The sequence below is a fragment of the Rhipicephalus microplus genome, chromosome 9 (genome assembly GCF_043290135.1).
Source record: "Rhipicephalus microplus isolate Deutch F79 chromosome 9, USDA_Rmic, whole genome shotgun sequence".
NCBI classification, from domain to species: domain Eukaryota; kingdom Metazoa; phylum Arthropoda; class Arachnida; order Ixodida; family Ixodidae; genus Rhipicephalus; species Rhipicephalus microplus.
Window position 1 is genome coordinate 93901983 of NC_134708.1, and position 25084 is coordinate 93927066.

Here is a 25084-nt window from a genome sequence, read left to right on the forward strand (position 1 = left end):
CTAAAGAACAACTTGTTGAGAGAAAAACGCGGCCACATTAAATTTTTGTCTTTATGCGAAATTGTTACGCAGATGTATAGCATTGTTCCGTTCATTGTGTTCTTTGCGTTGACTTTCGAATATTTATAGCTCTCTGTGTAATAACGGCTTGGCTGCAGGAGCTCCGACCTTTGGAAAGTACGAGCATGAATTATTGTACACGCACACGACGAGTAAGTAATTTCCACGACCTGCTGCTAGCAGAATGCTGCGAAAATGTATTATGTGCTGAAAAACGGAAAACATAAAGCGACTGCCAGAAAAGTTATTATTTCAGGCTTCGATCTGTGACCGAGAACATTTTTTTATTCATTGAGGAAGCTTTCTTTCTTGGATATTCTTGTGAAATTTCTTGTAAGTTGATTCTCCGAGCTTGTAGTTATCTATTTACATAGTTCATAATGTCACCGACAACTCAGGTCGTTCTTGAGATCTCACTAACTGCAGAAATAACGGTTTGCAAGGACCAACTTGCGGTAAAAAATATACGTTATCTTGCAGCCAATTGCTTCTTATATGGACTTTCATAACGTAATGGGTTACACAGGGACGCCGTATGTACATGTGAAAACTAGAATATTCAAAAGAATCTATGTGGTACGAGGAATGAAAATTTCAATGAGGAGCTAATTTTGATCAATCTGTTGTTACAAACCAATGATGGAAAAGAAAAACAAAAAAAGACCAAACGTAAAAAATTCAAGAGCTCCGTGTAAGTGGTGTAGACTGGAAACAAAATTAGCCTTCCACACATTGGACTGGGCACACTGCCCGTCACGATACGAATTACATTCGGCGCGCCGCAGTGTTGGAAGGCCGTTCATTTTGTAATCAATGTCGCTGACACCTATAAACGTTGCCATTAAACATAATTTAACACAGTGCAAGGTTGCGTGCACACAAGAAAAAGAGGGGGACAAATCACAGCGCTGACTCGCAGCTGAATTTTGATTGGGAAACATGAACAAAAAAGGAACACTTCAACCTTCATACTCATGTCACCACACTAACAAAAAAGGCAGACCAGTGGACATTCTCAACAACGAAAAAAAAACAACACAAACCTTGATACATCCCCCATGTACTCTCCAACAACATAAAAAGTCAAGGTAGCGTGCTATCTAAGAACCCAACCTCAATCTCATGTAGGGCTGTAGAAAGCACGCAAAGGCATTGTTCGTTCTTTTTGTTGTTAATACGTGCTTTAATTATTTTCTTTTTGGTTCGACCTCCGTGGGTCGATGGAACTTTAGCTTCATGCAAGATAAACGTGCCATGGCACTGCTTGCCATGGTGAGGCACATGTGAGTATACATTCCATTGGATAGAACGGCTGCGTTGCGACAGCCTATTGTTACTGCATGTACTTGTTCTTTTTTCATTGATCAAAATGTCAGCTGATCTGCCGTTTTCTTGTCTTAGCTTGGTCAAAAGGGTTCGAAGGCTGAAGTGTTTCTTTCCCGTTTGTTTTCAAATATCTATTCAGTTGCGAGTGAGAGCTGCGGTTTCTGCCCTCTTTTGTTTTTATTTTTTGTCCGAATAGTTGTGCGCTGTGTTAACATATGTTCAAGTACTGTTACCAAATGGCCCAGCTGTCAGTCCACCTGCAAAACCACTGCCGTCCACTAACTGCACCTGAATGAATAAAATCCTCCCAGACTTTTCAACCTAAAAACACAGCAAAATAGACGAAAAGAACGAAGAAACACACAGGACTTGCACTTACTAACAAGTCACTGTTTAGTGCCTCGTTGCAATATATTGGACAAAATTGTGAAAGCAGGTCAAGTGGAACTTGAAGCTGTTTTTCATGGTACGATGGTTTGAAGCTGCCCATCGCGAAGAATAAAATGATAGAATGCACCTAGACACATGAAATGTACTGATTGATATTGGTGATTGAATGGCGCAAAACCAACATATAATTATGAGAAGTGTCGTAGTGGAGGGCTCCGCAAATTTTGAACACTTGGGGTTCTTTAAAGTGCACCCAAATCTGAGCACACGGGCCTACGGCACTTTGGACGCATCAAAGACAATTATTCTCCTCTTAGCTTTGCACAATATACCAAAAATGGATTCACTATCTTTAATGTGCCTACAGGTAAATTCTCAAAAATTTTAATCTTGGCGAAAAACAGATTCTCCTGAATGTATCATGACGAGTATCTTGGAGTTTGACGTGACCCGTTTCCTCACTTTTATTCGTCATACTGCATTTAAACTCACTTGTAAGTAAGTGCTTGAACTGTGTGTTTCTTTGCTCCTCTCGTCTGTATTGTGCGGCAGTTACATCTTACAATGCATGACGAACTAGCTCGACGAACAGACTTTTAATGGGCAGCAGCATCAAACGTGAAGAACTTGGTTAATCATGTAACAAACGCTGCAACGCAAGAAAAATTGCGAGCCAACGAGTGTTCTGCTCCCTATTAGTGTAGAGCCTGAATCAGTAGACCTTGACGTTTCAGTTTCCGTGCGCAAGTTCATAGAAATAAAGAGATTCGAATCAACCAGTCTTACAACAGAGAAAAGAAGAGCCCGAAGGTCTGACGAGGACACAGGATGAAGAAGTCACAACAGGCATCATCACCATCATCATCATTAGCTTAGGTTCGCCCACTGCAGGGCAAAAGTCTCTGCAATATTTAGGCAATTGACCCGGTCCTGTGCTTTCTACTGTCAATGTTAAGCCAGCCCTGATTTATTTGTATTGATTTCATTCTAAACATGATAATCTTGAACAAGTATATTGCAAGTAAATATAGATAGTTTTGCATTTTCGACGAATGGCTATAGCCGCAATGAAACAGTGAATGTAAATCCGAGTAAGCTAATCCGCAGGCAGTGAGTGTGATTGTAATTATTTAGCTGGTTTTATGACCAGGTACATCAAGATTAAACCAATGTGACTTCGCCCCAATTTAATAGCTTCGGAGTAACCACGGCAACGCCTCGCTGGTGAATATGTGTGAAGTTATGAACAATAACACAATAACGTCGCGCTAAGCTCAGACATTCAATCGCGAAGATAACAATGAGATGAGTGATTTCAGTTAATCTAAGGCTAATATAAATTGACACTAGTGTATCATAGCATAGTCATGTAAGTTATGATGAGCATGACAAGCATGACATGTTCTCGTGTTATTACCAGCTATTTATGTTGATTATGTGCTTCTATTATGTCCTATAAATCTTGGTCGACGTAAAGTTATCCAAACGGCAGGTAAAGCTCCACAACCGTGAGCAAATGTCATGACTACACCATAGCTATGTCATGATTTTCATGTATTTACCACTCATTTATATAATACATGAGCTCTTGTAATCTCATGCTACGTTTGGTGTACATTAGGCTAATCAATCTGCCACTATAGCACGAACGCCTATGCTGCCAGTTAGGTAGGTATACCGATACAAGCGCTTATAATGGTTTGGTCCGTGAATAAATACTTCGCTTTTAATAATGAGTGCTAAATCCATTGGTTATTTATTTGCACGAGCAAGTTCTACCAAATTATGTGAGAAAACGAATGAAATTACCGCGCATTTCACTGAAAGCGATCCATAGCTTCTTCACAGGCAATACCAAGAACCAATATAGCGCCCACAAAGGCATTTCTCTATAATGTTCACCCTGTAACATAGGAGCAAATGGAGTAGCCCTAATTGAATCCTATGCGTGGCGTCTTCATCGGCAACCATGCGCGGTTGTCACAGTCGCAGAGCGCTTGTTGTGCTCGGCGGTTTCTTTCTACAGTGCAGCAACCTTTAAATAAGAAGCATTCCTTAGTGAACTTCAGTGACTGTTAGGGTATCTATCTATCTATCTATCTATCTATCTATCTATCTATCTATCTATCTATCTATCTATCTATCTATCTATCTATCTATCTATCTATCTATCTATCTAGCCGTCCACGACACTTACCTCTCTGCTTTTTCGATCATGGCATCTACACAAAACTTGATAACACATAACATAAATGTATGAAAAGCATAAGTGGCTAGTCATAACATGAAAATCATGATATGTGTGTAATGAATGCCATAATTTACATGTCTTGGTCTTGCTGTTCTTGCGGTAGTTTCGTTTACATGACTTGCTGAACTGGTATGGCATGACATGACTTCATGGCAAACATAAGTGACAGACTATAACGTGAAAATTATGACGTGCATGTCATGTAAGTCAAGACTACACGCCGCGCTTATGGTGTGCTCACTGTCGTTTAGCTTCACAGATACCAAATTTGGTATTACAGAAGGTGAATCGGTAACGAAGTCATATTACTCGTGCAAACATGATAATCATGAGATACGTGTCATCTAAGGACATGACTATATGCCATGCTCATGATGCGCTCACGATCATTTCGCTAGATTCCTATATACCACGTTTGGTATTACGGGATGCAAATACAGGACGAAGATAAATGACACGTCAAAACATGGTAATCATGACATGCATGTCATGTAAGAACATCACTACATGCTACATTCATGATGCGCTCACCACCGTTTCGCTAGCTTCGCATGTACAGAATTTGTATTACGTGACGTGAATGAATGGTGAAGTTAAATGGCTGGTGCAAATATGATAATCATGACGTGCGTATGATGTAAGAACATGAGCACATACCACGCTGATAATGCGCTCGTGGCCGTTTCGCTAGCTTTGCATATACCAAATTTGGTATTACCTGACCTCAATAGATGGCGAAGGTAAATGAGAGATCAAAAAATGATAACTGTGATACCCGTGTGATGTAAAACATGACAGCGTGTTACGCCTATAGTGTGCTCGTGGCCGTTTTTCTATCTTCGCATATACCAAGTTTGGTATTATGTGACGTGAATGGATGGCGAATGTATATTACTTGTGCAAACATAATAATCTGAATATGCGTGTCATGTAAGAACATGACAACATGCCACACTTAAGATGCGCACGCAGTAGTTTCGACGGCTTCACATATACAAAAAATTGGTATTACCTGACGTGAACGGACCGCAAAGGCAACAACGACACGACCTAACAGCATAATCATGACATGCTTGCCATGTAAAACTTGACTACATGCTACGCTCATAGCAAACTCGTGGCCGTTTCATTAGCTCACATATAATACATTTGAAATTACGTGACGTGAATGGGCAACGAACACAAATGACATGGTGGCACGAACTTGATAATCATAATATGGAAGCCATGTATGGCACAATTCACATGTCTACCACTGCTGGGGCTGGTATTGCCAATGATAGGGCTTCGGTCGTTACGTGTCTATAAAGAACACACTTGAATCTTATCCACTTGCGCCTTAGTGCGCATAACATTTCTACTTAGGTTTACTGTGTACTACATTCATGCGCCTCGTAACGATGTGCTGATTTCGAAGTGACATATCGACCTTACTCATTCGAGCTTCCCGTATGATCGGTTCACACTGTACTTCGAATCTGCCATTTTTGAGCAGCACTTTTCAAATCTTTATGAATAAACCGACACGATTGTTCTTAAAAGACAATGGGCAGTGACTCATGACTCGAGACGGGGAGAACGCTGGGTTAAATCATTCTTGACGCTACTCTTCTGCATCTCGCCTCCTTATGCGACCGTACTTCTTATGTCTCCATCAGCCATCGACTACATACAGGACGTCTACATCGAATGGCATGACGTCGCAAGAATGCTATTCTGGTGACTTCTATCATCTGCTCTATAGGGACCCTTCACTCACCAGGGAGGTGTGGGTTGGTTGCGGTTGCTTGCGGGGAGCTTGACCCAAGCTCCCCGACATTGGCTGTTAGTGGCACGCAAGAAACAGACGCACGCCATAGCCCGTGCACCACGGGCACAATACCACCATTCACGCATGGAATAAGACGCGTGCAACGTGTTCCAGTTTTACAGACCCCATATGAAATGCGTGTGTGAAATGCGTACCAAATGTAGCACTTTGGGAAAGTGATCGAAAGAGACAATTAAAGATATGCCTTCAGTGATTTGCGGTGTTGTGGGCGTCACTTGTTGTGACTGGTATTTCATCGTTCTGGTTGTGGTACTCTGGAGGCTTTGGGTGACAAACAAGCTCTCTGGACCGTATTTCCCTTGTCTTAAAATTTATTAAGAACACAAAGCACTGCGTCTCTTCAGCAAGGTGAAATATGAATCTTAGGTATAGCTCTTTGTTGGTGAATTCCACAATGGTCCTTCTGATTGCAATATCAGACACGCCCTATCTCGTGTGTTTTCCACTTGATAAATACCGCAACGCTTTGGAGAAAAGTTGGAGCCCCGAGGGTGCTGTTACAATGTAGTGCCAAGCTGCAGTGTAAATTAGCGAAATTTCTTCACCTCTTCTGCAATAGACGAAGAAGCATCGTAGCAAGCTTTATGAATTATTGAAAGATAACTACATGGCTATAATCATCAGGTTTGTCTATTTCATAATCAACTAATTTATGGTTACCTACCGCACTTGTGGGAAAGCATTTAGAGAAAGAACGCGCAATAATCGGGACAAAAAATGGCAAGCACTGGGCCATTTATTGTGTTTTCTTTCACTGAGTATGCGTCACACACTTATAACGGGCAAGATCATGTACAATAGGGAGGGGGGGGGATTCAAAAGTTCTCGTGTATATCTATGCAAGCATGGCCTGGGAACTTTTTGACCAGCACCATACATGATGAATACTAGGGAATGTTCCGGAAATTTGAGGTTCCTTACTTGGGTGTCTCAAATAAAACAGCAATGCAAACATAATTGTTTTGATAAAAACTAAAACACTCGAACAACCCAACACCATTAGCTTTATTTTCATTTACCGTTGACATCAGCAATAGTATCAGCGCAGTGTTTTTTGTATTACCAAAAAACTACCATCCTATTAAACAAAGTCATACTTATTTCTCGGCTCTGATTATCTGCTGACATCGAGAATTGTAAACAAGAAAATGAGGCTCCATTCCTATAATGCGACTGAAAAAATTTCGACAGCTTGGGCGAGGTCTTTGGCTTATAGAAGAATTTGTGACTCGCAGATCGTAATAGACGACGTTCCCTATAAAAAAAGGCAAATTTAGAAAACTGCCGTGAATGAATCTCACTACCAACAAAACAGTGCACAGCAGGACAAGGAACGAAAAAAATTGAATGCGCATGACATGCGTCAGAAATGTGGGCTCATATAGGTTTCTTCGTATTGTATTACATTGTTTCACCAAAATACACTTGAGCCGATGCACCCAACACAATGTACTGATTGCAATCGTTCTGGCTTTGTACAATTGTACACAACACACAAAAGGTCTGACAGTGATAAAATTGGCATTGAAGTTTTTTTATGCTACAATTGTCGGAGTTAAACACTGGATAACCACCATATGATTACAGGGGACGCCAAAGTGGAGCCCTTCGGCAATCTGGACCTCCTGAGGTTCTCTAAGCATACTGCTAAAGCATTTTCGCCCCCGTGGGAAACGAGACCCTGATTCAATGCCGAGACTTTCAGACCCGTAGACTAGCACTATCACCGCTAAACCACCTTGTCACCACCTTGGCTACGCCACTTTGTCCGTGTAGTTCTGAGAGTACTCCGAGTACTAGCAGAACTCACGCCCGCCGCTGTCGAGTTGCTGCCCCGTGAAAAAGCTGGTGGTGGCAACGAGTGCCGCAGCGCCATAGAGTGAGCACCCCGAGTGCCAACGGCGGCTACGACGGACAACGGCGGACAAGGCCACACCCTAAGAAGCTTCTTCCATAAAAACAAACAAAAGTCTACAGCAAGCGCCTGCATCCCCAAGTTGTAATTCCAAGTGTTACTAAACACCTCTTCCGAGGAAAGTCGGGGCTTCCCCAGGAAAGACTCGACAGGCGCGTCGTTTGCCAGTCCGGTCGTGGCATTAAATCACTCTTTGACATGCCAAGGCCTGGCGACCTTGGTGATGATGACGACGAATAAAAGTTTTTGTTTCTTCAGAAAGAACGCAAGAGATACCCTATACCATCCTAGCCTAAATTCTGTGACAAATAAGAGATGCTCCCTTGGCTTTCACACTCACACCACCACTTTCTGTGATTGCACTTTCCCTGTTAAGTGTTACAGCTCACAGAAGAGTTTGTTTAATCATTTATCATGGGCGTGAGGAGCCGTTAAGATAGATATGTGCCATCAAGTGTCACTGTGCCTGAAGCTACGTTAAAGACAAATAGATATTGTGAAAACAATGGTATATGAATGCAGTGTAAAAAACTAACGCGACAGTAATAAAGAGCCCATTTCCGGCATGTGTCAACCTCGGTATCGTTGGTTGTGAGCGAAAAATCATCATCTTATGTGTGACCGAAAAATCGAGAACGATGCAACTAATGTAAATAACGAAATAAGCATGGCTTAGAGTAGAGATTGAGCCCAGGTCACTTGTGTGGCAAGCGATGTTCTCCCACACGACCACGCGTCTGCCTGTGTGTGAATTGAAAATACTCTTCTTTGCTATGAAATGCAGGGAAATTAACACGTTCTTAACTAACACATGAGTCCTGTATATGTGCTTCAGAATACAAAATGAAAATTCATGCTTCACAAAATAACATGAGATATTGCAATAAAAAAGCCTCAGGACTTTGCGGAACGCACAGCACAGCCATAGCGAAAGCTGGAAAAACGCCCTTTCAGAGCCTTTTCCAAACACTCTTTGGGTAACTGCTACATGCACACTTGCTCGTTACCAACTAAGCCATAAATACTCATACTTTTTTGCAGTAGGCCGCCATTCCCTATTCTATTCTTTCTCACTTTTTGGAGAACCATCGTATTCTTTACAAACTTGCTAGAATTTTCGTCCAATTTTTTAATACAGTGATTGACTACGATGAAGAATTATGCGTGAAGAAGGTATGTGCCACATTTTATAGCTGAACAAAAACAAGCTCTTGTAGTGGGTTGGAGCATTCGGTAACCCATTCGTTATACAATTCGCATTGTGTGATGCCTGATTGCTCATTTATTGTTTTAAAGTGCTTAATTTCTCATATTTTCTTCCCCAACATCAAGCCTGTTCAAATTGAGTTTAGAAACTAGTTTCAAGCACGGGAGTTGCTCAATGGTAGAATACTAGGCTGGCACGCAGCATACCCGAGTGCGAATCTCATTTTTTTGGTGTTTTTGTTTATGCAGTTTTTTTCTTTATTTCTTGCAACACTGGTTGCGAACCCCGGTGGCGGCAGTGCCGCACGTGACCTGTGTTTAAATTTCATAAGAGCGTTCGCTGTATTATTGCGTGTTAGAAGCGCTTATTGTGATAGGGCGTCGGGACATGTGATTACCATACGGGCTCCGTCGTTGAAAGCCGCCACACTACTGAAAGCGGCGCACTCGATCCCATAAGGCCACGTAGTGGGGGCACAGCAATTTGAAAAGGTTTCATGCAACAAGTGTTTGAAATACGCACTAGGAACTGAATATCGCTATCACTTTCAACTCTTAAACACGAAGCTTTAGGGTCCCCTAATTTTCATAGCATGCCCTGCCGTGGTGGTCTAGGGGCTAACGTACTAGGCTGCAGACCAGCAGGTCGTGGAATTGAATCACGGCTACGGTGGCTGCATTTTTGATGAAGGTGAAAATGCTGTAGGCCCGCGTGCTCAGATTTGGATAGACTTGAAAAACCAAAGGAGGTCAAAATTTTCGTAGCCTTCTATTACTGCGTCTTTCATATTCATATGGTGGTGTACGAACGTCAAACGTCACATATCAAACATTGAGTGTTTCAATTACTTCCGTAAGCACAAGTTTTAGTTTCGTGACATCGCGTAGTGTTGCCTAAACATCACCTATACTTTTATTAACCAGGTCTTGTTCTTTTGAAACGTCGGTGGGTAAATCATTGCAGATAATTCACCTATACTTAAAAGACATTCATTTAGTGAAAACACGTACAATCCCGTAGGGACTCGATCTTAAACACGGCGCAGGATAGGTCTGCATCCATGAAAATCATGGTATCGGTGCTTACAAACGAGCCTGAAAAAAGAAACAAATAAGATTATAATTCTAAGGCACATACTAGAGATGTACACTGTCGCAAAATGAAATAATGCTTCTTATTATAACTTTACTTGCGTACTAGTTATTATGTCACGTTACCGGATATACATTGCCTGCACATAGAAGATAAATGGCGATGACTCAGTGTTGACGTTTTTATTATGCTGTTGTCCATTATAAGGCTCTATTGCTTAGTGTTAAACTCTCTTACCGCAGAAAAGTGTGTTATATAAAAAGTGGCCACCACTCGAGCCTTTTCACGGTGGAGCAGGAACTGGTCCGACTGCTAAAGGGCCTACCACTCTCGCTTTTACTCATTTATTTGTCAGCACTTGTAATAGCCTCCTCCCGAAAAAAAAAAAAAAACTCAAGTTTATGGATATGTTGGGTTTAACGTTTTAAAACCACCATGTGATTATGAGAGACGCCGTAGTGGAGGGCTGCAGAAATTTCGACCACCTGGAATTCCAGGTATGCCACACCGTGCACCCAAATCTGAGCACACGGGCCTACACCATTTCCGCCTACATTGAAAATGCAGCCGCCACAGCCGGCATTCGAAGCCGCGACTTGCGGGTCAGCAGCAGAGTACCTTAGCAAATAGACCACCGCAGCGGGCAATGAAAACTCAAGCTTGGTACCAAATTTTTCAAAAAAAAAAACTGTATTTATTTGTGCTGTTTTTCATATCTACTCTGCATCGTGTACTGCCGATGACGTTTAATGCTTTACACATAAAAATTAGTAAAGTATGACTAGAAAGTGTTCTTTTTCTAATTTTGTTTTGGCCAAAATGTACGTATTTATGTGGTTTAGATGTGAAGTACATGTATTCCTCTTGTGGAAGCACGGGTGTGCAGCCAACGACACTCGCTTTCGAAGCATCAATGCATGTTTTAAACTGACAGAATTGGCAAGGAGAATTTTGTTATTCTATCTCGGATAAAGACATTACGCGCTCTGACCAGCCATTTGTGGTGCTGAAAGCAGTGCACTAGCTTGGCCGCTGGTCCCTACGGAAGTGTCCGCTTTTTATGCATGTTTTATGCTCTTACAGTTGATTAGGCAAGTTTACTTCTTAAAAAAAATTGAATAAACAGGCGTAGCCTATATGTATATAGCTGTTGAATACCATATTTTCATACAGGATTACAATAACTGATTGTTGTTCATACATTCACGCGTACCTCCCCTATATCAAAGCGAAGCAGCGTCCCTGGACGAGAAGCTTAAATAACAGTTGAAGATATCCCCGCACGAGAGAATAACGCCACATATAAAGGAACATGATTGGAAGCAAATACATAATGCATACGATCAGATGGTGTTGCTGCTCTTTCGTTACAATGTGCACATGGTGGTGCAACAAACATGAACTAGAATTGTCGAAGTAGGAGAAGTTGAATACTGGAGCATGGATTTCACAATGAGGTACATTGTATGTAGTGGCAGACACCACAAACAGACACGACACCTCAATGCGGTGTTACCTAATTAAATTACTTTGATATTTCTAGGCAGTGAAGACAAGCGGCTGACTTATTGAGATATTTAGCCTCCTTGACACCTAGAAATTCGATAAAGCGGTTTGGAATACTAACTGCACAGTAATCAAATTTAACCACACATCCAGGAGAAACGCAAGCACGCATCAGTGCAACAAACGACCAGAGTATGGTAACTGCTTGCGATATCAATGTCACTCGCATCAGTTATTCCGCATTCGCAGACAATTATGTGTAATCCGTGCTCTAAGGCTACCACAGCCCGCACACACATTAAGTGAAGTTGTTCGATGGTTTATGTTGTGACACTCGTTCATTTTAGATGTCTCGAAAGAAGGTGAAAATTGTTATCAGCCTCGCACTCGTTTCTGTTTGAGTGGTGAAACTTATCAGACTCCATCAATGTGCTAAATCAACCAGCGTCCGTGTTTCAAAAATATGAAAGCAACAGTGGACTCCACATAAAAAGGGCTATAGCTCGACCATTTCACTCGACCACCCATCTTGACTAATTTGATATAAAGCAACTTTATTCTATACTACTGTCCCAAACGATAGGTCCAGCAATAATTAGGCACCGCCGCGGTGGTCTAGTGGCTAAGGTACTGGGCTGCTGACCCGCGGGTCGGGGGAATAGAATTCCGGCTGTGGCGGCTGCATTTCCCATGAAGGCGGAAATGTTGTAGGCCCGTGTGCTTAGATTTGGGTGCACGTTAAAGAACCCCAGGTGGTCGAATCTACCGAAGTCCTTCATTACGGCGTCTCTCATAATCATATGGTGGTTTCCGGACGTGAAACCCCACGTATCAATCGCTTCATTAATAATTAAAAGTGAGGCAGCGCAGCAAAAGTGATTATGAAGGCATGGAACAAGTATTGAATTTTTTTTTACTTTGTAAGATTTTCATATGCATTTCTCGCTAAACACAGTAATACTCACAGAAAGCTACAAACATGAAAGGCAAGCCTTTATGAACAAGAATCCTTTGAATTGTACATGATTGAAGCTTTGTGTCATAGTGTATACGTTCAGCACACAATCGTACCAACTCGACCGAGAACAACTTGTTGGGTAGGACGCATTTCTTGAAACACCCTATATAGAGCAATGAAGAAAATTACATCAGGCTCGCATTTTGTGTCACATAACGTTAATAAAAACTATATTTGATGAAGCCAAAGAAATATACGTCAGTACATCTGTTAAAAATGTTTTCTAGTAAATGTATTACAGGTTTGAAGAACGTGAAGCGCGCAAAACCTGCAGCTCAACTTGCAGTAGCCAGACTATACGCCCAACTCTCACACAAATTCTGCATTGGCAGTGGTCACGCATACGCTGTAAATGTTCTTCAGCGTCATCCACAGCTATCACAGTGAGTGTGGAACATTCTATATCTGCTAGTTGGCATCATGCAGCAGATGATATTTTTCAAGGAGTGAGCAGCTGACCAATAGGTCCTCCCAAAACACCTGAAAAAATTATGTCTGCGGAACTATAGAGCATTGCTACTCTTGAAGCAAGGGACTTGACGAATTAAACTGATCCTGGTCGCAATCCGGCTACATGCCTGTTAGTGATTTCAGGAGCTGGCTCAACAGGTTCTTAAGCTAAAGTTAGGTCCTGCGCTGAAACCTTTGTTAAAGAGGCGACCGATAGAGGCGCAGCTGTTTCTCTCATTTCAAGAATACTCCCTGAATTACACACTGAAGTGCTTGCTTTTGTCGCACTTTTTTTCTCTTCTCAATCATCATTAACTTCGTCGATATGCCGTGATTTAATTTTTAGAAGCGGCAGTAGTACAGAAGTTGGGTATAAAAATAAGCATCTCAGATTATACAAACATGGCAATACACGGTGCATGTGGCACATATGTCATCTTTTAAATATATTGTGGATATATTTAAGGGCTGGAGCTTCAGCAAAATATAATTTTACAACCAATTCCAAACCGCGTAATGCCGTAAGCGGTGGTCAAGGTTAACGAGTACTTTATCATGCACTGATAAAAAAGAACAAGGTAATAAGGCCATATTTTCAGGCGGTCGCATCGTGCAGGTTTATTTCAGTCTTCTTACAGTTTTGAATTAGTGCATATGAATTCCTACCTTTGTAAAAGAGGGTCATCCGCTTCTTGTGTTGGCTATCAAACACTCCCAGTATCCGCAGGTTACGGCTGCGAGCGATAACAATACCAGGCTAGCAAAATGAATCCAACTTGAGCACAGAAACTCACCTTGTTCTCATAATTGAGGATGATCTTACGAAATCAATGGACAGTGGACGAATTGATTTCATTTGATCTGCCTCGCATTTAACAAATGCTCTATTAGTTGTTCTCACGGTCCATATTTTCTGAGAAGTGTTAACGAACTGAAAGAAAGCAACACTTCAAAAAAATATACAAGACACTTTTTATGAGCTAGAGCAAGGTCACACTAATAAGATAACTTTGCAAACAGCAGGTGCAAGTTATTGTTATGGTATGCGAAACAAGAGCACTGCTGAAATAGTTGTTTCCGCTATTACGAAAGCAAACGAAATTTGGGACAAGTACTTAATAGTTAATATCGTTTTGGTTTCCTCTATCTAGCTCGCGACGTTTACAAACGCAGTGCCATAGCGGGCATCATACTGAACCGGGCAATTAAAAAAGTATTCAGTTGAACACAGGTCTGATAATGAACATCTTCTATCTATTTATCTATATCTATTCATCTACCTATGTATAACACGCTATAATAAACTGCTTCACTGACATTCTTCATGTTCTCATATCCGTGGAAATTTCATTGCCTTGAGACTTCTAACTTTTCTTCATCATCATCAATCTGACAGCGAACATTATTAAAAAATGAAGCCACCATAGCAAACGAAAGAAGGCACAATTTTGCCGCAAATGCAAGGCAATGAACGCGATAGCAAATCATGGCAAGGTCACGCGTAAAATGGCCAGCAGATCTAAACATGCCCCACGTTTTGCACGCACAAATGACGCACGCACAAATGCCGCCACTGCCACCACCGTTAGGGGACGGCGTCAAGGCTTCCTCGGCGGCTGCAGTACACGTTACCGGTACCATTTCACAAGGGACGCCGTCCACGCGTCCTTGGCTATGGATTCTGTCGTAAGCGCAAGCCGACAAGTGAACCCTCTGCGGGAAGCCACCGGTACGTGTCGTCGTGGTTTGTCGGCAGTGCGGGCTTCTCCATCAAGGAACGCCGTTAACGCTTCCTTAGCGATGGGGTCCCACCCACCGCTTCAGCCACCCTTCAGACCACCTGTGGACGGCGTCCAGGCCTCCCTTGTGGTTCTAAGACATGAGCTGATTGAAACCCTGCCACCGTTTCACGGCAGGGATCCACACCGGCTCCTGTCCCTTGGGAATTCCGATCACGTTTCCCATGGCCTACATTCCCGTTGCGGTACTCTTTCAACAAACGAGCTGCCACGGAACGCCGTTCAGGCTTCCCTGCTCGTCGACCACACCGGGGTGAGTGCTGCATTTGCTACTTACTCAAAGACCACGATCACTGACTCTTCAGACTTAATGCCCGACAGCACCACGGACCTGCGGCGTACCATTGCGCTAATCCGCGTTGATCGCCGAGCGAGCTCCTACAATGTTGCCAGCACTGTGTGACATTAACGCAGCGTTGGGTGTAGCTGCCTCATACGACCTTGAGGCAAGCACACCGGAGCAACGCAGGCAGCTTCGGTCTTCTCTCATCGAGCTCTCACACCAGCTCGACTGTTCGCGTCGGTGATCTTTGCATTGCCACCTGCCACCTCACAACCATCAGCCGTCTGCAAACTACCGGAATTCCACGGGGTCCAGAACGACGCCGACAGTTGAATGGGAACCATCAACGCGATAGCAATGCGCGAGGCCTGGACAGAAAATCAGAAATGGTATGTGGCCACAGACCTTCGGGAAGGTGCAGCGGCGTGGCACCGGTATGAAGGCTGGAAGCAGCGGTCATGGGCGGAGAAAGCTGCAAGCTCATAGCTGCTTTCGGTCGTAATCCTTACCACCTCTCCAGCTGCAGCTTACCACACGAGAAGTTAGAAACTTTGTCGATACCAGAAGGAAGTTCACTGCGGCCAGAGGCTGTTACCGAAGTCGGATGTCTTGAAGAGCGGTGCTCCAACGAAAATGCCGCAGAGAATCATCTCGACTGTGCGCATTGCCCTCCATCGACGCAACCCCATTCGCACACCGAGCTGAAGTGGAGCAACACCTCGAAGGTTCCTCGCAGCCCTCCAGCCGCGCGGCAGTAAGCTTCTCCGCCTGTCCTACGAATGACGTCAGACGCAGGTGCGACACGCCACTACTGCTCTCAGTACCCGCGCCGGTACGCGATATTATCATGTCAGTGGAAGAGGCTGATACGAGTCCTTATACAGCTCAGTTAGGGAAGCCAGCCCCAATATCACCTTTACTGAGGCAAGTGGAGACACCAGCATCGCCTATGCTTGAACCGCCTACGGTGATGGCGCCGGTAGAGACCAAGGTACCTAGCGCGTCTTTTGGGATACTCTTTCGGCTACCCTCGTCCGCAGTTCAACGTCTGCTGCTGATTTTGCGGCACGTCCGAAGCGCGCTGTAAGGTGCATGTTTAGCTGCTTCCCACAGAGAGTTTCTCCATGGCCGAGACCGACCACAACGATGCAGCCAGTCTCGACCTCCCGATAGACTTGTGGAAGGCTCTGGCACCCAGTTTCAGCGTGGCCAAGGCCGACCTCCGAGATACAGCCACTATATTGACCGCCAGATCTACCTTTGGCAGATACCGGGACCAAATCGCGGCCGAGAGCGTCGGCCGCATCGGGGCAGCCAGTGCCGGCCGCCTGAGTCCACAGCACTTTTTCAAGGCACATCGTGGCGTGCAAAAGAGCGACCAGCTCGAGGCAGCCAGTGCCGTCCACCAGAGACGCTTCCCCCAGACCGTCGCTCCATGTTGCATTGTGGCCCGGGCTGACCACCACGATGCAGCCAAGCCCGCCCACCAGAAACTTTGCCGCCAGCTCTGCGCGCGCGCCGTCATGGCCGAGTGTCATGACCAAGAAAGACGCTGGCGCGTCGGCGCACGGGTAGCTAGAGCAAAGAAGAGAAGAACGTAGTCAGAATAAGAAGAGCTGGCCCAGGATCGGGTGTTGTCTCTTGTTCTCTGTCTAGTACATTACAATATATATATATATATATATATATATATATATATATATATATATATATATATATATATATATTCAGTGAGTGACGCCGGCGGCAAAAAATATGCAGCCGAGCGTGTCCATACAATTGCTATTGCAATGAACCGTGCGAGTTTTATTGACAAAAAGGAGCGGATCTGTCTCAGTTTTTTTTTTTGCGTCCAACTGAGGGTCTTGAGAAGACGGGCCTAGGCAATGCATTGCCCAGCATAACCATACCCACAAAAAAAAACAAGACAGGTTGTTCAAAGCTAGTTTTTCTCGCTGCGGCTTCCTGATGTCGCAACATGTCCTGAGCTTTTCGTCAAATGCACGCGCAGGACGTTTCCACTGCGGCTCTGCACCGTCGCTTCGTTCGGGATGCGTGTGATCTGCCATTTATGAAATTTTCTTACCAGAAATCCTCAGACCGATGCAACCAGCTGCGCGAAGTCACCATAATCAGTACTGTAGTTTGATGTCAAGCTAGAGTCGATGTCAGTGGGTGCGCAATGAACGTCAGACTCTGCTCAGGTGACACTGGAAAAACGTCCCCATAAAATCCCTATATTCCGAAACCGTTTACATGCATACGCAAGCAATCTATCTTACGGCACGTGGTACAAAGCTTGCTTTATACGGCATGAATGGCCACAGCGATTTTCGCCTTTGCAGTTGCACTCTACACCCTTCTCTCACTTTCAGTGCGTTGAACTGTTTTCTTACGCATCCTAGAATGTTCTCTTGATGGTGGTATTCCGTACTGGAAAGCAAAATACATGTTCGTCCACTTTATCGATGTACAACGAAAGACGAAACCTAGGTTACCGGAATGGTTTTGGAAATAACGGGTACAAACGCAATTATGGCTCATGTACAGCCATATTTTCGGCTCACACACAATGTCTCACTTTGCTTTAAAATACACTGAAAGAATAGCTGACCTGTTTGATATCCACGCAAGAAGTATGAATGATAATACGGGCTGTAATAAGGACGAATATGGCTAAAAGTACTTCTGCTTTCATGCCGCTTTAGTTTGCTGTTCTTATTACTTGCGCTAACAATATGTGAATGACATCCTGGCCGGCAGTGCATTGAGCGCGAGTTGCGGCCGCACTGCTTCTTGTCTGTTATGCTGTATTTCCACGCAGATCTGTGGCATTGTTTCGGTCTCACCGCTCTCTTCATCGGCATTGATTCAATTTGACCGTTTTATTTGCTTTGCTATGCCTCGGCGACAGTGCAGTGGTCAAGGAAGTTCAAACATGTGTGCTTCGGAAATTCAATTGTTCGAGAAACATATGGAAACGCGCTAGCGAAGATTCGACGAAGAGGAGGAAGAGACTCGACTGGCTCGCGAGCGACGCTGTGGATCCTTGGCTGAGCTACACCTCTGCATTACCCATATTGTAAATAAACGCGTTTCATCGTCACAATTGTGGTGGAAGGTGCTGGGTAAGCTAGCTACTACCAAGTGATACCGGAGAGGCACCATCCCCTAACGACGGAACCGCTACACGATCTTCGCCGCAGCCGTCGACAAGCGGGCTTGGCACCATTATCTCAAGAAATGAGCTCGGACGGAGACAACCAGCAACCAGCCGCAAGGACGTCGCCCTACCACTACAGGGAGCCGCGAACCTTCACAGGGAAACCCGGCGATGACGTGGACGAATGGCTAAACCACTATCAGCGGGTGAGCCGTTCGAACGGTTGGAATGCGGCTAGCCAGCTGTCTCACGTGGGGCTCTTCCTCGATTTCACGTCGCTGGTATGGTTTGAGAATCATGAAGACACATTGACAACCTGGGACCACTTTGTGGAGGAAGTTAAGAAATGCTTTTCAGACCCAGCAACGAAGAAGAAACGTGCCGAGCAGACGTTGTCGCAGAGGGCTCAAATCACCGGTGAGACATGCAGAACCTACATTGAAGAGATTTTGAAGTTGTCCAAGTCGGTGGTTGCCCACATGACGGAAGAAGACAAAGTGGGCCATATACTCCAGGGCATCGCCGATAACGTCTACCACTTCCTCATTGGCAAGGAGAGCCTGGAATGCGTGGCCGACGTGGTTAACCACTGCCGAACCTTCGAGGCTCTTAAAACTTGTCGCATCACATCGAAGTTCAGACGTCTGGCCAACGTCACGACTGTTGCCACCGTCGATGTCTGCCAGAATTCTCTACCTGCCGACCTTTCCTTCACCATTTGTCAGATTGTACGGGAGGAACTGCGTCGCCATGTCTCTGTTCCCATGCAAGCTGGAGACCCGCAGTGTGATACACTATCCCCAAGCATCAATGCTGCGAGTTTCGACGAGCGCAGTTACTCCACCCGCAGTCCACGGCTGAGGGCTCCGCCACCACAGGCTACTTACGTCGAGTCGTCTTATGCGCCCCGCAGCAGTTATAGCTACGACAGCCAACCGCCTCCGTTTGTGTCCGAGTGGCAACAGTTCTCTGAGCATCCTCTCCACACCGCAGCATTCAATGTGCCTCGGGAACGCCCCGTGTGCTACCAGTGCGGTGTTCGCGGACATATCGCCCGGTTTTGCCCATCGCGACGTCGCCCACGCACGACGTTTTTTAACCGACCAGCGATGCTTGCAAGGCGAAGTCAACAGCCCGATTACGCCTACTGGCCTTCGGATTCAACTGCCCAGAAGCACGGGCACCGGCCAAACATCCGCAGTGACTCGCCTGCCTCTGTGAGGAGCTTGACGCCACCTACCACGCGCCAGCGACGGTCCCCATCTCCCCGTCCCCGGCCGCGGCTTTCCTCTCCGCCACCGGGAAACTAGCCGGCGCGGCCGATGGAGGCGAGGTTGCTGGACGTACCGCTTTGCACACAAGTATGCCTCCATTAGTTCACATGCTTCACAACAAGGTTCATGTATTCATTGACGATGTTCCCACGATGGCTCTGGTAGACACCGGTGCAACAGTTTCTGTAATGAGTTTAGCTTTCAAGGAGAGACTTGGCCGCAAGGTTATGTTTTATTGGGATAAATCTTCTACATTTCGAGCAGTCAGCGGCACGACTTTGTGTCCAGTAGGTGTGTGCACTGTGTCTTTTCGTGTTGCTGGTAAAGCGTTCAAGGTAGAATTTGCAGTGCTCGCTCATTCTTCGCATGACGTTATCCTTGGAATTGACTTCTGGCAAGAGTACCGTGCGACTGTCGACTGCGGGGCAGGCGAGGTTCTGTTGTCCGCCCTCGCCCAGCAGCCTCAGCGTAGCGGAGACGACAAACTCGTTGTAGTTAAAGACGCTATTCTACCGGCATGGTCTACTGCCAGCGTGCCCGTTGCTGCTTCGAATGCCGACTCGAGTTTCAGTTCTCCTGATATTGTGATTGAGCCGTTGCCTTTGCCTTGCATGAAGAAAAACATCTTTCTGCCGCGCTGCGTTGTGTCTCTCACCAAGGGAAAAACTAAATTATGGGTAGTTAACTGCTCATCCGAGTCTGTTGTACTACCAGAGGGAATGCGCCTTGCCATGTTTGAAGGGCAGTGCAGTATCTGCATAGGAGCTCTCAGCAATGCGGCTAATTCGGACTATGCTGATGTATCCGGCACGGAATACGAATTTTATAAGATGGTCAGCAAGTCTATTCCCTCGCATAAGTGCAAAGTGTTGGTTACACTGCTGGCCAGGCACGCTAAAGTATTTGATTTTGCACGGAAGTCGCATAGTCCTCAGACGCCCAGCACACGCACTCGTCACAAGATTGACACCGGATCTGCGCATCCCCTCAGACAGAAACCTTATCGAGTTTCCGCGTCAGAGAGCAAGGTAATTTCAGAGCAAATCAGCGAGATGCTAACCTCTGGCGTAATTCAAGAATCGTCAAGTCCCTGGGCCGCGCCTGTTATCTTGGTCAAGAAAAAAATGGGTCCTGGAGGTTCTGCGTTGACTACCGACGTCTCAACTCTATAACTAAGAAGGACGTGTACCCGCTTCCTCGCATCGATGACGTCATCGACTGCCCGCATTCAGCGTCCTATTTTTCATCGGTGGACTTGCGATCCGGGTATTGACAGATCACCATGGGATCCGGCTGACAAAGAAAAGACGGCCTTTGTTACACCCGACGGTCTGTTTGAGTTTAATGTTATGCCATTCGGCTTGTGTAATGCCCCCGCCACATTTGAAAGATATATGGACACCGTTTTACGGGGCCTCAAATGAGAAATTTGCCTGTGTTACCTGGATGATGCGGTGATTTTCGGCCGAACATTTGAAGAACATAATCATCGCCTTGCCCTTGTTCTAACCTGTCTCGAGGAAGCTGCGCTTACACTGAACTAAAAAAATGTCGCTTTGGAGAACGTGAAACCTTGGTTCTGGGACACCTGGTGGATAAAAATGGCGTGAGACCGGACCTGCAGAAAGTCGCCGCTGCCAGCAACTTCAAGCAGCCGCAGTCCCCCAGGGATTTGCGTAGCTTCCTGGGCCTGTGTTCTTACTTTCGTCGATTTTTTCCGAATTTCGCTGATAAAGCACAACCACTGACTGACTTGCTGCAAAAGGATGTCCCTTTCCACTGGCCACCGGATTGCAAGCAGCCTTTAAGCAGCTTCGGTTCATATTGACTCCAGGATTGGTACTACGCCATTTCGATCCTTCTGCTGAAACGGAAATTCACACAGATGCCAGTGGAATCGGCCTTGGTGCAGTGCTCGTTCAGCGCCATGACAATGCTGAACACGTGGTCGCTTACGCGAGTCGTTCTTTGAGCAAGGCAGAACGAAATTACACAGTCACAGAACAGGAGTGCCTCGCAGTTGTTTTCGCCGTTCACAAGTTTCGCCCATACATCTACGGCCGTCGCTTCTCGATAATCACCGACCATCATTCTCTATGCTGGTTGGTAGGCCTCCGAGACCCATCTGGACGACTGGCGCGATGGGCTTTGCGCTTACAGGAGTTCGACTTCACAGTACGCTACAAGAGCGGTAACCGGCACGCAGACGCCGACTGCCTATCCTGCCTTCCTCTACCGACGACGGAGTGCGACGCTGACAACTTCGACCAGTATATCGGCGCTATTGCCTTTGAGTTCCCTGATCTCGCGACTTTCCGGACAGCCCAACAAGAGGACCGCTCCTTAGATTCTCTGTTCGCCTCCGCAAATGAACACGCAAACCCAAGCTCTTTTGTGGTTCATGACGGCGTCCTTTACAAGAAGAATTATTCTGGACAAGGCGCCCATCTGCTTCTAGTTGTTCCACGCACTTTACGGGCTCACGTCTTTCGGTCCTTACACGACGACGCAACCTGCGGCCACATGGGCTTCGCCAGAACGCTTCAACGAATCCAGCAAAGGTTCTATTGGCCCAAGATGCGACACGACACGGAAAAATACGTTGCTGGATGCGACAATGCCAACGACACAAACGTCCCACGGCTACGCCGCCAGAACTTCTCCATTATATATATATATATATATTATATATTTATATATCCTGACGATACCACTATATTTATTTCGCGCAATAGCATGAATGCTATAATAACCCTACTCAAATGTGACCTGAGCAACTTATCTGTGTTGTGCAAAAAAACACTTCATATCAATGCGTCTATAACATAGATTATGCTTTTTCATACAAATAAACATGCATTCCCGTCTGCACACCCACTCATCCATAATGATCATGTTTTTTCACCTGCACACGAAATCATCTTTCTTGATGTCAAGCGTGATGGTCATCTTAAGTTTAGCCTCCTTGAACAAATTATTATTATTATTCAATTATACTCTATTATTCCACCACGCATCCTGAACAGGCTTCCATTTATGTTCCTCTTTCTATCACTTTTTTCATATCCAATGCGTTGTATTTTGAAATGTTGCCGATTTTAACCGTTATATTACGTTTGTTTCTTAGTTCTGTATGAGCAGATGTTTGTCATCTCACTTTTTTCTTGTACGTGTGCGCGTAAACCACTACAATTGTGTAAGTACTGGCGTTTTACTTTGATGCACTAGTTTTTGATGGTGTAGCTCTACGTGACGTGTTTCCTTTCCTATTGTATTTTCATATTTGTTTCCTTTTTTGTATCACCCACCCCTGCCTAAGGCCTCATGTGTTAGGCTGGCAGTACTTCTGGAATAAATAAATAAATAAATGATCACAAAAATGATCAATTTGTGTATCAGAGTAGTAATTTTAACACGCTCGATTTTCCCACAGCATATCAAAACTTCACTTCATTACGCATTTATGCATATCCGCCTTCAATACTGCATTTCCGTCTGGAGAAACATATACACCAAGCATTTACCATATCTACAGCGTTTACATAATTAGGCCTTGCAGATCATAGGTTTTTCTAGCTCACAAAATAAGTATCAAATTACACTTATTTAAGCATAATACAGCTACAATACATGGTTCACTCCAACTGCTTCTAATATTACATCGCACACTTAACTATGAAGTTGCTGTAGATACCTTTTAAGTATCTGGTCTAACTAATAGTAACAACACTACATTTTCATTTAACGTCAAAATTTTACTTCCTCGAATAAACACTAACTATAGCAAATACACAGCTATTTTCGCAGTCATTCTATACTGGAATGTATTTCCAATATATATTACAGCATGCCCCACAGCATATTATTTGAACATTACATGAAGACACACCTATTAACAATCTTGCTTGCTATCAATTCATTGTCATTTTATACCTAAACGTTAACCATTTTATCCATTTCATTACAATACCATTTCTCTAATATCTATCGCGGAATCGTGTTAAATTTTTTACTGTTTTTTTGGTTTGCTGTTTATTGAAATTTAAAACGTTTTTTAAATTACAAGCAAGCATTTGCTATTTAATTACATATGAATTGTACACAGTGTTTATTGAAAAACCATCATGTTTGCATAGGTTACGTTGATTGCGAATTCTATTGTACGTATTTAGTTCTGTACCATTTGTTCGTGAATGGCGTTTATTGTAACACTTTCCTTTTGTTTTTGTTTTTGTTTTTGTTGTTGTTATTTTTACCTATATGCTTTACTTAATATTTTCCCACATTTTTTACTCATTAACGGCCTGTAGCCCTTACATCCCTATTGAAAATCCTGGGTAAAAAGATGCTGGAATCAATAATGGATATCATGGAAATCATAGTGGACATGGTGGAAACTATACTGGGCATAACGGCTGATGACGGTGAGAGCAGATAAAATGATGGCAGGTGGTGGTGGTGGCGGCGAGTCAATGGTGGTGACGGTAGAAAATACCAGCTGATGATGGCTAGAGTGGAAAAAACGGTGGCAGATGCTGGTGGTGGTAGCGAGCCAATGGTGGTGACGGTGGAAAGTTCAGGCTTATGGTGGCGAGGGAAAACGCTTTTGCTGGAAGGCTTGGTGAGCAATGTGGATGATGGTGGCGTGATGGAAGCTTGGTGAATGATGGTGGCATGATGAAGAGGCACATGACAGTATGTGAAATCACTTATTTGTTGTGCTAATCCTTGAATGTGCAGAGATATATGTTCACGGTCAAAAAAACAACGCTGCTCATAAGGATTTGTAGCACGTTTACTTTTTTATTCCTGTGAGGTCAACAACGCTTCCGTTTTTGTGGAGCGTAGAATATGCGGCCGTGAATATGTTTTCATTTCGCGCACGTACTTACAACAGTTTCACAGTCACGATATGTTTGTTTGCTGTGATGTTTAGAAGACTAGAGTTGTCACTGTGAACTGTGACAAGGAATGTTTTACATCGGTGTGCAGTTGTCGAGAAATAAATGAGTTCCAGTTCGCAATTGCCCTTTCAATGTTAGAGCAGAACACAGTGGTCACTTCCTGTCTCCACGCTAGAAGGGCACCTATGGCAATTCTCGCACACTCTATGTCTTGAGCCATATTTTTTATTTACCAAAGTTCGTGCGAATACACATAAACTTTCACTTTCGACATGCGTCGAGTCTAGCCCCAGCGGATTTTACCTTTCATCCATATGTTCTATCACCATGATTTCCACCAAACGTTAGTCCCACTGACCGAGCCCGTACAAGTGTTATCGGTGCTTCTGGGTTTCAGAATACACGACTTTTACGAGTAAAATGACAATACAGCACCGCCGTGGCATCATTTACCCTAAATGAAGCCTTTTTCATTGTGTTCGGTGTCCGCGCAAGACGCGGCAAACATTGAGGCGACGCGGCTTGAGGCACTTCCATTATATTTACGCCTTTCCTCACAGACAGCCGCCTGTCGCATTCACCGGTGCTTCACTGGCTCTTATGAGAAAACACATA

At 44.5% G+C, this 25084-nt stretch overlaps 1 protein-coding gene across 2 annotated transcripts; it reads right to left on the reverse strand.

Moving 5' to 3' along the window:
- Positions 1 to 6842: 6842 nt before the first annotated feature.
- LOC119164695 (uncharacterized) lies at positions 6843 to 17873 on the reverse strand. Of its 2 annotated transcripts, XM_037416910.2 has the most exons (5): positions 17743 to 17873; positions 13841 to 13977; positions 13713 to 13780; positions 9991 to 10074; positions 6843 to 7113 (listed from the first exon to the last, which is right to left on the reverse strand). In XM_037416910.2, exons 1-5 carry the CDS (start codon positions 17824 to 17826, stop codon positions 6956 to 6958), a joined length of 531 nt encoding a protein of 176 aa, XP_037272807.2. In that variant the 5' UTR covers positions 17827 to 17873; the 3' UTR covers positions 6843 to 6955. The 2 variants fall into 2 exon arrangements, 1 of the variants encoding a protein (XP_037272807.2); XR_012885901.1 differs by lacking the exon at positions 9991 to 10074.
- Positions 17874 to 25084: the final 7211 nt, after the last annotated feature.